At 42.2% G+C, this 16210-nt stretch overlaps 1 protein-coding gene across 2 annotated transcripts in view; it reads right to left on the bottom strand.

Annotated features, from left to right (window-relative positions):
- tbl1xr1a (TBL1X/Y related 1a) overlaps positions 1 to 16210 on the bottom strand; it is a 176176-nt gene that overhangs the window by 47292 nt on the left and 112674 nt on the right. For both annotated transcript variants that reach the window (XM_072255328.1, XM_072255327.1), the window contains 3 exons: positions 11970 to 12195; positions 9627 to 9759; positions 9214 to 9355 (listed from right to left, as the gene is read on the bottom strand). In XM_072255328.1, coding sequence (XP_072111429.1) covers positions 9214 to 9355; positions 9627 to 9759; positions 11970 to 12195 — 501 coding nt within the window. The remainder of the gene's footprint in view (positions 1 to 9213; positions 9356 to 9626; positions 9760 to 11969; positions 12196 to 16210) is intronic.

The raw sequence follows: 16210 nt of genomic DNA, 5'->3' as shown, positions 1-16210 counted from the left end.
TGTGTTGGGGTCCTTAATAATGAATGCCACCTTTTTGAGGCATCGCTTTTTTAACATGTCCTTGATACTGAAGAGGCTAGTGCCCATGAGTTTGTAACTTAGTGCCGATTTTTCCAGTCCTGTGCAGTCACCCCTCCAAACCAGGTGGCAATGCAATCAGTTAAAATGCTCTGCACTGTACATCTGAAGAAATTTTTGAGAGGCTTTGGTGCCAAACCAAGTCCCTTCAAACTCTTAATGTAATATAGCTGCCGTTGAGCCTTCTTTGTAATTGCATAGATCACAGCCATTCATGATGTCAGGTTTCGTGTTGTAGGAAGTAATGGCAAACCCTGCAAACCCTTCCAGAGCTATACAACTTCAATTGGAATTGCTATCTCACTCTTAAAATAGCCTTCCATAGGTCGTGCCTGGTCTTTTTGTATAGATCTGGATCACCAGTCTTGAATCCCTCAGATCTATACCTTAGCAGACTATGAATATCCTGGTTCATCCAGTTTCTGGTTTAGGCATTCCAGTATGTCCTCAAAGGCACACATTCATCCACCCAGATCTTAATGAAGTCAGTGACAATAGAGGCATATTCATTCAGATTCAGAGATGAATACCTGAATATCGTCCAGTCCATCAACTCAATGCAGTCCTGCAAGCACTCCGTCTCCCTTGATCATATCTTCTTGGTCCTCACCACTGGTGCTGTGGTTTTCAGTCTCTGCCTGTACACCAGAAGTAGAAGTACAGCCAGGCGATTGGACTTACTAAAGTGCGGGTGTGTAATAGCATGGTAAGCATTCTTGATGGTGCCCAAGTGTGTTAGCTCCTCCAGTAACATGTTGGCGGTAGTTTTTCAGAGACCTCTTTAAGTTGGCCTGGTTGAAATCCCCCACAATGATATAGGGAAGCCATCAGGATGCATTGTTTAGTGATTGCTGATGCTCAGCTTCTCCAGTGCCTGCCTGACGTTGATCAGAGGTGGAATGTACACTGCTATAAGGAAGATGGCAGAAAACTCCATCAGCAGATAAAATGGACAACACTTGACCGATACACATTCCAGGTGAGGTGAGCAGGACTGAGACACACTCAGAATGCTAGATGAACTCAGCAAGTCAGACAGCAGCTATGGAGGAGAATAAACAGTCAACGTTTCAGACCAAGACTGCATCAGGAATGGAAAGGAAGAGGGAAGAAGTCAGAATAAGGAGGTGGGAGAGTAGGAGTACAAGCTGGCAGGGGATAGATGAGACCAGGTGAAGGAAATAGAATGGGACGAGGATGAATTAAGAACTGGGAGAGGTAGATGGAAAAGGTAAAGAGCTGAGGAAGAAATCCTATAGCAGAGATCAGTGGAACAAAGAAAACATAGGAGAAAGAGAACCAGAGGTTGGTGTTAGTCAGATGAGCAGAAGAAAAGGGGTGGGCGGGTGATGAGAATGGAGGATGGAAAAAGAGAGAAGGCGGGAGGAAGGAGAAATTAACAGAAGTTAGAGAAATCAATATTCATGCCATCAGGTTGGAGGCTACCTAGGCAGAATATGAGGTGATGGCTTTGATCTCATCAATATGTCAGTGTGGCCCCACTTACCGCTTACCTGGTGTCATTTCCTTCCCCTTCCTCCCCACCTTAATATTCTGGCTTCTGCCCCATTCTTTTCCAGTCCTGATGAAGGGTCTTAGCCCAAACCATGAACTGTTTACTGCCCTCCACTGATGCTGCCCAATTTACTGAGTTCCTCCAGCATTTTGTGTATGTTCCACATCCTTCTATGCCTTACAATTCAAATGTACTTTTAAATGCCTCTTAAACTGTGATTGTATCCAACAACAACAACTCATTTGGCAGCCAGTTCCAGATTTCAATCACTTTCTATGTGGGAAAGAACACTTCTTCCTCCTCCACCTCTCAAATTCCCTTTAAAACTCCTTCCTCTCACCTCTAACTACGTCCTTTCCTTATTGTATCCCTACAAGGGAAAAAGATTCCAATTATCTACCTTGTTAGGCCAAGTATAATTTTAAAAGCCCCTACAAGGCCTCTCCTTGGTTTCGAGGGTAAATTAACCTAACCTACCCATCTCTCCCCCATGACTAAAGTCCCTCAACCAAGGCAATATCCTGGTGAATCTCATCTGCACTCCCTCCAGCACATTTGAATCCTTTTATCAGTATGATAACCAGAACCTCATATAATACTCCAAGTACAGTCCAACAAGAACTATGTAAAATAGAAACATAACATCACAGCTTTTATATTTTATGCTATTAACTACGAAGCTAAGCATACCATATTCCTTCTTCACCACCCCAACTACCCTGTGTTGACACTTTTAACACCAAGGTCCTCTTATTCAACATACTTAGTAGTTTCCCAGTTATTAATCATGCCCTACCCATGTTTGACTTCCCAACGGCACCTCTGTGCATATGTCAGGACTAAATTTCATTTGCTACTGCTCCACCCAACCTTCCATTTGATCTATAATCCTGCTGTACCCTTAAACAACCTTTCTTGTTACCCATAACATAAGTTTTGTAACTTTTATGTCACTTGCAATCATACAAACTATTGCCCATACATTCACATTCATCCCAAATTACAAAGGCTTCACCACCATTCTCTACAGTGCACCACTGGTCATGGACCTGCTTCTATCAACCTCCTCTGTCTCTTTTGACCAAACCAATTTTGCAACCAATTAGTCAGCTGGCCTTGGATCCCAGATGTCTTAAGCTCCTGAACCAGTCCACCATGTGGCACTCTGTCAAATGACTTATTAAAGTGCTACTGCTATTTGAGAATCAGAATCTGGTTTAATATCAATGGCATATGTCGTGAAATTTGTTGTTTTACAGCAGTAGTAAATTGCAATACATAATAAAATAACTAGACATTATAAAAAATTATATTCTAAGAATTAAGTAGCACAAAAAAAAGCAACATTATTGAGGTAGTGTACATGCGGTTCATTGTCCATCAGAAATCTACTGGTGAAGGGCAAGAAGCTGTTCCCAAAAAAAAACAATAATACGTGTGTGTCTTCAGGCTCCTGTGTCTCCTCCTTGATGGCAGCAATAAAAGGAGGACCCACCTGGGTGATGGGGGTCCTTAATGCTGGATGCCTCCTTTTTAAGGCATCGCCTTTTAAAGGTGTCCTCAATGCTGGGGAGGCTAGTGCCCATGATGGAGCTAGCCAAATTCGCAACATTCTACAACTTTTTCCAATTCTATGCAGTCACCCCTCCATACCAGATGGTGATGCAACCAGTTAGAATGCTCTCCATGATATATCTGTAGAAATTTGCGAGTCTTTAGTGCCAAACCAAATCTCTTCAAACTCCTAATCCAATAGTTGTGTTGTGCCTTCTCAGTAAATGCGTCAATGTTGGGCTCAGGATAGATCTTCAGGAGATGTTGACACCCAGGAAATCAAAACCCATCCTTCCACTGCTGTTCCCTCGACGATGACTGGTATGTGCTCCCTTGACCTCCCTTTTCTGAAGTCCACAATCAAATCCTTGGTCTTACTGACTATGAGTGCCAGGTTGTTACTGAGCCACCATTCAACCAGCTAACTGAACTCATTCCTGATCGCCTTCCCATCACCATCCAAGATTCTGCCAACAACAGTCCTATCATCAGCTCATGTGCTGTGCCTAGCCACACAGTTATGGATTGTAGAGAAAGTAAAGCAACGGGCTAAGCACACATCCTCAAAGTGCACCAGTGTTGATTGTCAGCAAGGAGGAGATGTTATTTCTGACCTGCACTAACTCTGGTCTCCTAATGAGGAAGACAAGGATCCAATTGCCGCGGGATGTACAAAGGCCCAGATTTTGGAGCTTGTTGATTAGTACTGAGGGTATGAAGGCATTGAACGCTGAATTGTCATCAATAAGCAGCAGCCTGATGTAGGAATTGCTACTGTCGAGGTGATCCAAGGCCAAATGGAAAGCCAGTGAGACTGCAGCTGCTGAAGATCTGCTGTGGCGATAGGCAGACTACAGCAGGTCCAAGTGCTGTTTTGATTGTCACCCTTTTGAATCCAGTGGGAACCTTTGACAACAGCAGTGAGAGACTGAAGGTGTCCTTGAAAACTCCCACCAGTTGGTTGGCACGGGTGTTCAGTGCCCTACCAGATACAGCATCAGGGCCTGGTGCCTTGTGACGGTTCACCCGCATAAAAGATTTTTTGATGTCAGCCTCCGTGACAAAGATCACGTGGTCAACAGATGCTACAGAGATTTGCACAGGTGTAGGGTTATTTTCCCTTTCAAAATGTGCATTAGTTGTTGAGCTTGTCTAGGAGTGAAGGACCACAGTTTCATGATGTTAGATTTCACCTTGTAGGATGAATTGGCCTTCAAACCCTGCCAGAACAGACATGCATCTAATTCCACCTCTCACTTCAGTCGGAATTGATTTTAGCTTTTAAAATAGCCTTCTGTAGGTCATACCTTGCCTTCTTGTATACTTCTGGATGATCGGTCTTGAATGCCACAGACCTAGCTCTCAGCAGAATACAAATCTCCTGGTTTATCCAAAGCTTTTGGTTTGGGTACATCCGGTATGTTCTCAAAGGCACACAGAAATTCACAAAGGCCTTGATGAAGTCGGTGACAACTGTGGCATATTCATTCAGATTCAAAGATGATTTCCTGAATAATGTCCAGTCACCAACTCGAAGCAGTGCTGCAAGTGCTCCTCCACGTCCCTTAACCATACCTTCTTCTTCCTCACCACTGTTGCTCTCGTCTTTAGTCTTTGCCTGTATGCTGGCACAGCCAGGTGACTGGACTTTCCAAAATGTGGGTGTGGGATGGCACTGCAAGTGTATTCAAATGTGGTATAACAGTGGTCAAGCGTGTTGGTTCCTCTGGTTCCATAAGAACATAAGAAATAGGAGCAGGAGTAGGCCATCTGGTCCGCCGTGCCTGCTCCGCCATTCAATAAGATTATGGCTGATCTGGCTACGGACTCATTTCCACCTACCTGTCTTTTCCCCATAACCCATAATTCCCCAACAATGCAAAAATCTAAACAACCTCATCTTAAATATATTTACTGAGGTAGCCTCCACTGCATCATTGGGCAGAGAATTCCACAGATTCACCAGTCTTTGAGAAAAGCAGTTCCTCCTCATCCCCAATTGAAATTTACTCCCCCGAATCTTGAGACTATGTCCCCTAGTTCTAGTCTCTACCTACCAGTGAAAACAACTTTCCTGCCTCTATCTTACCTATCCCTTTCATAATTTTATATGAATCTCTCATTCTTCCAAACTCCAGCAAGTATAGTCCCAGGCAACCCAATCTTCCCTCAGAGTTTAATCACCTCATCTCCGGAATCAACCTGGTGAACATCCTCTGTACCGCCTCCAAAGCCAGTATATCCTTCCTCAAGTAAGGAGACCAGAACAGCATGCAGTACTCCAGATGTGGCCTCATCAGTACCCTGTACAGTTGCAGCATAACCTCCTTGCTCTTAAATTCAATCCCTCTAGCAATGAAGGCCAATATTCCATTTGCTTTCTTGATAACTTTCTGCACCTGCAAACCAACCCTTGCGATTCATGCACAAGCACTCCTAAGCCCCAATCTGATCTTCCATTTTTCCTTCCGAAGTGGATGACCTCGCATTTACCAACATTGTACTCCATCTGCCAGACCCTTGCCCACTCACTCTCTGCAGACTTTCCGTATCCTCTGCATAATTTGCTTTTCCACTCCATTTAGTGCCATCACTAAACGTAGATATACTCCTCTCAGTCCCCCCTTCCAGATCGTTAATGTTATCGTGAACAGTTGCAGGCCCAGCACCGACCCCTGCGGCACACCACTCACCACTGATTGCCAACTAGAGAAGCACCCATATATTCCATCTCCCTACTTTCTACTGGTTAACCAATCCTCTATCCATGCTAATACATTACCCCCAACTCTGCATCCTCATCTTATGGATAAATCTTTTATGTGGCACCTTACTGAATACCTTCCGAAAATTTAAGTAAATAACATCCATCTGTTCCCCTCTATCCACTGTACTCATTATATCTTCAAAGAATTCCAAGTTCGTCAAACTGGGCCTGCCTTTGCTGAATCCATGCTGTGTCTGCATGGTGGATCGATTTCTTTCCAGATGCTTTGCTATTTCTTCTTTAATGATAACTTCAAGTATTTTCCCAACTACAGATGTTAAACTAACTGGCCTATAGTTACCTGCCTTTTGCCTACATCCCTTTTTGAATAGTGGCACAACATTTGCCTTCTTCCAATCCGACAGGACCTGCTCAGAGAATTTTAGTAAATTGTTACCAAAGCCTCAACTATGACCTATGCCATTTCTTTCAGTACCCTGGGATGCATTCCATCAGGACCAGAGGACCTGTCTATCTTCAAGCTCACAAGTTTTCTCAGTATTACCTCTTTCATGATATCTATTGAATCAAGGTCCTCACCTCCCATCGCATCCATATCATCTCTCTTTGGCATGTTAGGTGTGTCCTCCATCATGAAAACCAACACAAAATAGACATTTAAAGCCTCAGACATTTCCTCATTACCCAATATCAATTCCCCCTTCTCATCCTCCGAGGGACCTACGCTCACTTTGGCCACCCTTTTCCACTTTATATAATTATAAAAACTTTTACTACCCTTTTATTTATATTTTGTGCTAGTTTATCTTCATAATCTATCTTCCCTATTTTTATTGTTCGCTTAGTGGTTCTTTGTTGCTTTTTAAAGTTTTCCCAATCTTCCAGTTTCCCACTACTTTTGGCAACGTTGTTTGTACGCATGAGCTTTTAATTTGGTGCCTTCCTTTATTTCCTCAGTTGTTCATTGCTGGCTCTCCCCACTCTTTCTATCCTTGCTTTTAACTGGAATATACTTTTACTGAGCACCATGAAAAATCTGTTTGAAAGCCTTCCACTGTTCCTCAACTGTCCCACCATATAGCCTGTGTTCACAATCTACACTAGCCAAATCTTCCCTCATCCCATTGTAGTCTCCATTGTTTAGGCATAACACACTCCTTTTAGATCAAACTATTCACCCTCCATTTGTATGAGAAACCCAATCATACTGTCATCACCCTTTCAAAGAGGATCCTTAACTACAAGATCGCCAATTTTACCTGTCTCATTGCATAGAACCAGATCCAAGATAGCATATTTCCTTGTAGGTTCAATAGACAATAGGTGCAGGAGTAGGCCGTTCGACCCTTCAAGCCAGCAACGCCATTCACTGTGATCATGGCTGATCATCCACAATCAGTATCCAGTTCCTGCCTTATCCCCATAAACTTTGATTCTGCTATCTTTAAGAGCTCTATCCATCTCTTTCTTGAAGGCATCCAGAGACTTGGCCTCCACTGCCTTTTGGGGCAGAGCATTCCACATATCCACCACTCTCTGGGTGAAAAAGTTTTTCCTCAACTCCGCTCTAAATGGCCTACCCCTTATTCTTAAACTGTGGCCTCTGGTTCTGGACTCACCCATCAACGGAAACATGCTTCCTGCCTCCAGTGTGTCCAATCCCTTAATAATCTTATATGTTTCAATCAGATCCCCTCTCATCCTTCTAAATTCCAGTGTATGTAAGCCCAGTCGCTCCAATCTTTCAACATATGAAATTCCCACCATCCCGGGAATTAACCCTGTGAATCTACACCGTAGTCCCTCAGTAACATGCTGTTCGAGAAAGCTATCACGGATGCATTCTATGAAGTCCTCCTCAAGACTGCCTTGACAAACTTGATTCACTCAATGTGCAAGTTAAAGTCCCCCATGATAACTGCTGTTCCATTCTTACATGCCTCAGATATTTCTCGGTTTATTGCCTATGTTACTGTAATGTAACTCTCACCAGTAATTTTTTTCCCTTTACTATTCCTCATCCCTACCCAGATACACTCAAGATTCTGCACCTTAGATCTTAAATCGTCTCTCACTATCACCCTGATCTCATCTTTAATTAAGAGCGCTACCCCTGCTCCCTTACTTTCCTGCCTATCCTTCCGTATTACCTGATAACCTTGGACATTTAATTCCCAATCCCAAATAAAACAATATTAAGTGAACAGTATCATTTTAAAGGGGCCACAGGAACAAAAATCTGGAAGTATGTCTATGGAAAATCACTTGAAATTTTGAATTTTGGTCAAAGCAACACAAGATCATACCGAATAAAGTACGTTAACTTCAGAATTGCAAAGACTAGGAAATAAGAGTGATCAGGTGGCCTCAATCCGTTACACAGGTGATACGTCGGTGGTAATTATTCCGATACTTCTTCAAGCTGTCCTGGTTGAAATCTGCCACCCGCAATGATAGGGAAGGCATTAGGGTGCACTGTTTCATGACTGCTAATCATGGTGCTCAGTGCTTGCCTGATGTTGGCCAGATGTGGAATGTACACCGCTACCAGGATGACGGCGGAAAACTCCTTCAGAAGATAAAATGGATGACACTTGACCGCTAGATATTCCAGATCGGATGTGCAAGATTGAGACAGAACCGTTGTGTTTGTGCACTCCGATGAGTTAATTATAAAGCATATTCCAGCTCCTCTACCTTTAAAAGGCTCAACCATCCTGTCCTTGGAGTTAATGGTGAAACCCTCAGGCTGCAGCACTGCATCCAAAATGGCAGGTATGAGCTACATTTCCGTGAAGCAAAGTGCACAGCAGTCCCTTATATCCCTCTGGTACCGCAACCTTGCTCTGAGGTCTTCAATTTTATTTTCCAGAGACTGTACATTCACTAGGATAGTCAGAAGTGAGAATCTAAGGCCTCTGCATTTCAATCATACCTGTGGAAGCCTTCCATGCTTCCATTTTCTTCAAAGGGTATGCCACAGGACACAAGTCTGCCCTCTAGGTCCACTATTTTTGAGGATCGATATTCTTTTTTAAAACGATGTTGCTTGCTGCAGTACCATAGCTGTAAATGTGGATTTCAGCTGTTTAGTCCTAAAAGGGAATATCTCATTGTTCCCATTGGATCTGCATGCAAATAGTTGCCACTTATTGGTGCCACCTTGTGATTGCAAATCCTGGATTATGTATTACAAAAACTAACATTTACAAATTTTGCAATAGGCACTGTAGATATTTCTGAAAACCACATTAAAAATAGCTAAAAAGTACACATATTATTAATTTTTTTTTACAACTTCCATTTAGTACAAATTTCAATTATGTTCATGACTTACATTCCAGTCTAACGATGTAACATCTTTGTTGCTTGGTACATCTTGACCTCCTTCCCTTATGCAATGTCTAAGTACTAGCTGAGTGGGACCACCACTACTATTTTCACTAAGGTTCCAAATTCGTGCTGTTGAGTCTCCTGACCTGGAGGATTAAAGTTATATGTGAATGTTAAAATTTAATTTATAAATTTCTGTTGAAAGCTTCATGTTTTAGGTAAATTGATTTATAATGAAATACAAGATAATTTATAATGAAATATTTAAAATTAGACAAAAGTCAATTAATAACCATTCTATTTTGTGCGATTTGATGCATGTAAAAAAAATCCAGTAATCAGCCAGCCTAAATCAGACAGCTTGTTTGTGTAAACCCATAAATCTATAATCAATTTCTATTGCCAGAAACAGCTCACCCAGATGCCAAGAGGTCACTGACTGGATTCCAAGCACAAATGAAGACTTCTGATTCATGACCACGCAATACCATAGCTTTACTCGATGGAATATCCACATCTACATCAACTTCCATCATATCTGCATGGTTATCTGTTTGTTTAAAAAATGAGTTAAGAGTTAAGTAACTACTAAACACAAAAAAAGAAAGTTTAATGCAAGTAACTATCAGAAAGGATGCCTATTGCATACATTTATCAATTATGAAACAGTTGCCTCTGGAAAGCAATTTGTGAATTGATAAGAGTTTCCCATTAATTCAAATATTTTAAAAATCCAGTTGCATTCCAAAACGCAAAATCTTCAGTAAAAACGCTAAACATTTAAGAAAATACCATAACTAATTTTCTGAAATAATACATGTCATTTATTAACAATGAAACCTACACACATAATACGTGTTTTCAAAGTAATCATCAGTAAAATATCGTGAGGAGTTTTGATTGGGGAGAAGGGAGTAGGAGTGGATGTGGAAAAATTGGTTTTGTTTCAAACACTCCAATCACCATCTCAAAAAAGGAGACATCCAGGTAACACAGATGAAACAGTTTCCTTTCATGCCTTCTTAAGATCATGAGGGATCCAAGGGGAAATTGCTTTGTGGATCCAGAATTGGCTTGCCCACAGAAGACAAAGAGTGTAGATGGGTCATATTCTGCATGGAGGTCGGTCACCAGTTGTGTTCTGGGACCCCTACTCTTCGTGATTTTTATAAGTGACCTGGATGGAGGGATGGGTTAGTAAATGTGCTGATGACACAAAGGTTGGGGGTGTTGTGGATAGTGTGGAGGGCTGTCAGAGGTTACAGAGGGACATTGATAGGATGCAAAACTGGGCTGCAAAATGCCAGATGGAGTTCAAGCCAGACTAGTGTGACGTGGTTCATTTTGGTGGGTCAAGTATGACAGCAGAATACAGTATTAATGGTAAGACTCTTGGCAGTGTGGAGGATCAGAGGGATCTTGGGGTTCAAGTCCACAGGACACTCAAAGCTGCTGCGCAAATTGACTCTGTGGTTAAAGCATATGGTGCGTTGGCCTTCATCAATCATGGGATTGAGCTGAGGAACCGAGAGGTAATGTTGCAGCTATATAGGACCCTGGTCAGACCCCACTTGGAGTACTGTGCTCAGTTCTGGTCGCCTCACTACAGGAAGGATGTGGAAAGCAAAGAAAGGGTGCAGAGGAGATTTACAAGGATGTTGCCTGGATTGGGGGGCATGCCTTATGAGAATAGGTTGAGTAAACTTGGCCTTTTCTCCTTGGAGCAACGGAGGATGAGAGATGACCTGATAGAGGTGTATAAGATGATGAGAGGCATTGATTGTGTGGATAGTCAGAGGCTTTTTCCCAGGGCTGAAACGGCTAACACGAGAGGGCACAGTTTTAAGGTGCTTGGAAGTAGTACAGAGGAGATGTCAGCTGTAAGTTGTGTTGTTCTTTTTTTAAACCCAGGGTGGTGAGTGTGTGGAATGGGCTGCCGGTGATGGTGGTGGAGGCAGATACAATAGGGTCTTTTAAGAGACTCCTGGATAGGTACATGGAGCTTAGAAAAACAGAGGACAATAGGTAACCCTAGGTAATTTCTAAGGTAAAGACACGTTTAGCTCAGCTTTGTGGGCCAAAAGGCCTGTATTATGCTGTAGTTTTTCAATGTTTCTATGTATCAACGCTACTCAACAACTGGTGGAAGTGAAGTTTCTTTCCTAAACCAATTTCAATTTCTAAAGATAGATTGCTGTAAGATGGATAGCACACTTCATAATCACAGACACAACAATAGAGACCAAGAATTAGGAAACTGGACCATGCTGAATGAGAGACAGAACAGGCAAATTGAAAGTGCCACGCTCTCTGTCAGAGGTTGTTTAACCAAAGGAAAATTGGGATAGGACAAAGAGTGTGGTTTGCAATGTTGCCAGCTGAATGTTTTGGAAAAAACTCTTGAGACAAGAGGGAAGGAAATTCAGGGATGTATGATAATGAATATTAGTCCAAAGTACTAATTTTTACCAAGAAACCTTTTGAGTAGGGGGAAAGCTCCCACAAATCTAACTTTCAAGCACCATTTACCAGCAGTTTTGTATAGAATTGGCAGGTTGACATCAAGAGCTTGAAAAACAATATTGATCACTTCAGAGTACAGACCAGATAGTTAAAAAGGGCCCAACTGGAAAACTGGGATTCTCATTTCAATGTGTAAACATTTTTCCTAAGTTCCAAACAGTGACATGAAAATTCAGTTACAGCGTTGGATGGAGAAAGTGGGGGAAGAAAGTACATTGTACTCTTGTTAATACTTACTAGTTACCGAGTGCCCGCCATTCTCTTCTCCATTTGCTGTATTCTCTCCATTCTTTGTTGCTCCCTGTTGACTGACTGCAGCAGCAGCAGCGGCGGCTGCAGCAGCAGCTTGTTGCTGCTGCAGCTTGTCCCTGTAAGCTTGCTGCCTTGTCTGCACCACGTCCGGCATAACAGCATCAATTAAAGAAAGGGACTCAATTGGCCTCCCATCAAATAGTGTGCCATCCTGAAGGTGAAAGTTATTGTTCAGAATAATAACATTGCATTTGCGTAACATTAAAATTGCATTTCATTAACCATCTTAAATCAGAAATCAAAGCAATTTGGTTACATACAGATCATTATTAGTTCTTGCTTGCTCCATTGTTTACCTAATTACAATGCTGACACCTACTTTTCATGATATTGGTTCTTCCTAATACCCGACTGTCTCCTCCTTCCTTAAAATGCCGCTTATAACTGACAACATTTTTGGTTCATTTGCCCTAATGTCACTTTATGTAATCCAGCATCCATTTGTTGTTTGAATACGTTTCCAAAAGATGCTTTGAGATATTTTGCTTTGTTGATAGGGCCACATAAATTTCATTATTGCAGCCAAGATTAAACAAGTTCAGTCGTGGTCATCTGCATAGCAAATTCTTAACTACACTGACTTTAAGTAATTTCACACGGCGATGGTTCCTTAAGGCTGTCATAGCCAGCGGGTGTGGGGTAGTGGGGATAAGCTCCTACTACCTATTAAATGCTCCCAAAGGTGTGCTTCAAATATCCTTTGACAACCAATTCCAACTTTTGGCCTTCATAAGTGGCTTAGCTACAAAGCCCAGTGTAACCTTTTCTACTGACAGAAGGGACAAAGGCAGACTATTGTCATTTCAGGCCAATAAGGTTCATCAGTTGGCAGCTCATTGAGTAGAAGGAAAACTCTGGTTTCAAACCTCCATTGCCTTGCGGCTATACCCACTCACGAAGAAGGCCTTATGAGTAAACCCAGAAGAAAAATCCAAATCTGGACTTCCTATGTTGAGTTCAATGCTGACTGGAAACTCCAGTGACACCAATGGTGCCAAACTCTATTGGTCTCTGCTGTTCCCTGGGATCTGCCGGCTGTATAGGGAGGAGGAGTCTGCTACATGGACAACTGCCTGCTCTTCCTATTGTAATGCCCTGGCTTGTATATCAACTTCAACAGCTAGGACACAACATCCATGGTTAACATGGAACATCAGGAGGCCATGTAATGACAAATATTTACTTGATTTTAATAAAATCAAAATGAGGCAGAGGCAAAGGCAAAGTATTCAGAAACAAATGAATCAGGATGAATTTTTTTTTAATTTTAAAAAAGACACATGGGGGGGGGGGTGGAAGAAGAGGTAAGCCCACCTTTGTAAATGCAAGAGAATTTGCAGATGCTGGAAATGCCACACACAAAATGCTGGAGGATCTCTGCAACTCAGGCAACGTCTATGGAAGGGCCTCGGCCTGAAAAGTCCACTGTTTATTCCCTCCATAGTGCTGCCTGTCTTACTGAGTTGCTCTAGCACTTTGTGAATTGCTGCTCTGAATCAAATTCAAAATCATGCTCTGGCTCATCTCCTGCACTCAAATGAACATTGGTGCTATAAAACAAAATATACTTTATATATAACACTTTTACAGTAGCATGTATTTGCATATGCTCCTTTAACGAAATGAAAAAATTTGAGTTCACAGGATTATTTACCAGCAAGAATGCTCTGCCACAAAGATACATCAAGGCACTTGACTGAAGGCATCATTAAAATAAGTAGGTTTTAAGAAACATCCTAAGGGCAGTAGAGGGCTTATGGGAGGCCACAGTGAGTGATCTGCAGATGATATGCAACAAATATCAGATCTGTACAAGAAGCCAGAATTGGAGGCATAATGAGATCTTGAGGAGGAACACAGACAAAATGCTTAAGGAATTCAGCAAGCAGAAAGCTGGAAGTGTGGAAATGGTGTGAGGTAGGGGTTGGCGTTGTGTTAAGAGGACAGAAGCGGCAATTAAAGGCCATGGAGAGACTTGAAAATTACAATGAAGATGATGTCAGAATGGAAGCTGATGTAGACCAGCAAGTGTAACAAAGTGAACAAGATTTGTAAAATGATATCGTTACATTTAGATAAACAATCAAGTAACCACATCTATTTCTTTAATTACAGAAGATAAAGTAAAATAGTCCACTAAACATCCTTCTACACAGTAAAACCTAGTGTTTTTTCCCTATAGCACTTGAATAAACACACAAACCAGATTATAAACTTTTCTTTTCCAATGCATCCCTTTCATATTTTATGCTACAGGTTAGTCACATTTATTAAAACTATATGCAACTCTATGTTTAGGCCAACACACAGTTCTACAAAATAAGTACTGTTAAACACAAGAGATTCTACAGATGCTGGAAATCCAAAGCAACACAGTCAAAATACTGAAGAAACACAGCAGGTCTGACAGCATCTATGGAATTGAATACACAGTCTACATTTCAGGCCAAGACTCCTCCTCAGGATTGAATAGGAAGGGAGAAGAAGCCAGAAGGTGGGGGAGAGGGAAGGATATAGGCTGGAAAGTAGTAAGTGAAGCCAGGTAAAGGGTAAGGTAGATGGGTGGATGAGAGCGTTGAAGTCAGAAGCTCAGTAGTGATAGATGGGAAAAAGTAAAGGACTGAAGAAGGAATTTGATGGGAGAGGAGAGTAGGGGAGGAGGAAGGATACTAGTGGACAGTGACAGGTAGCTGAGAAGAGAGAAGGGGTAAGAAGGGAGACAGAATAAGAAATGAAAAAGTAGATAAAGGAGTGGGGGTAAGAGAAGTTACCATAAGTTGGAGAAATCTATGTTCATGCCATCATGTTGGTGGCTACCCAACAGAATATGATGTGTTGCTCCTCTAACCTGAGTGTGGCCTCATTGTGACAGTAAAGGAGGCCTTGGCGGAATGTCCGAATGGAAAAGGAGGGTGGAATTAAAATGTTTGGCCATCGGAAAACCCTCCCTGTTGCAGGCAGAGTAAAGGTGCTTGACAAAGCTGTCCCTCAATCTATGCTGGGTCTCACTATTGTATAGGAGGTCGCATTGGGAACACCAGATATAGTAGATGACTCTGACAGACTTGAAGGTGAAGTCTTGGATTACCTGAAAAGGACTGTTTGGGCCCCTGAATGGTGGTGAGAGAGGAAGAATGGACAGGTGTAGCTCTTGTTCCACTTGCAGGGGTAACTGCCACGTGGGAGGTCAGTGAGGAGGGACAAATAGACAAGGGAATCACAGAGAGTGCAATCCCAGTGGAAAGCAGAGACTGTGGATGGTGGTTGGGGGGTGGGGGGGTGGGAGGGGAGATGCATTTGGTGATTGGATCCCACTGAAGATGTCAGACATTGCGGAGGTTAATGATGTGTTGCTTGCGAAAGCTCACAAAGTGATAGATGAGGACAAGTGGATCTCTACCCCTGTTAAAAGGTGGTGGGAAGACGGAGTGAGGGCAAACGTCTAGGAAACACTAGGAAATGGAGGAGATGCAGATGTGGGCAGCGTCAATGGCAGAGGAAAGGAAACCTTGTTCTCTGAAGGAGGAGGACATCTCTGATGTGCTGGAAAGGAAAGTCTCATCCTGGGAACAGATGCAACAGAGATGGAGAAATTAAGAAAAAAGAATGGCATTTTTACAAGTAACAAGCTGGGAAGAAGTATAGCTGTAAGAATCAGTAGGTTCGTAAAATATATCAGTACACAGTATGTCTTCAGAGATGTAGACAAAGATATTGAGAAAGGGGAGAGAAGTATCAGAAGTGAATTTAGTGACAGGGTGGAAGTGGTAGGTAAAGTTGATGAAATTGAAGAGCTCAGCATGGGTGCAGGAAGCAGCACCAATGCAGTCAACAATATAGCACAGGAAGAGTTGGGGAGCATTCCCAATGAAAGTTTGGAATATGGACTATTCCACGCAGCCTACAAAAAGTCAAGCACAGCTGAGGCCCATGAAGTTGCCCATAGCTCCACCTCAGGTTTGGAGAAAGTGGAAAGAGCCAAAAGAGAAATTGTTGAATATGAGGACCAGTTCTGCCGAAGAGAGGTGGCTAGTATAGAGGGGAACTCGTTAGGTCTGTTATTATTAGCAATGTTAATATTAAAAATTTAAATATTAATGTGCATGACAGTGCTCAGTGAAGAAAATATTTAAAAATGGGAATTGTATTCAGGTACAGCAAAATTT

This window comes from Mobula birostris, chromosome 4, assembly GCF_030028105.1.
Source record: "Mobula birostris isolate sMobBir1 chromosome 4, sMobBir1.hap1, whole genome shotgun sequence".
Taxonomy (NCBI): domain Eukaryota; kingdom Metazoa; phylum Chordata; class Chondrichthyes; order Myliobatiformes; family Myliobatidae; genus Mobula; species Mobula birostris.
The sequence above is the reverse complement of the archived record's forward strand: the minus strand, read 5'-3'. Positions and strand labels throughout refer to the sequence as shown.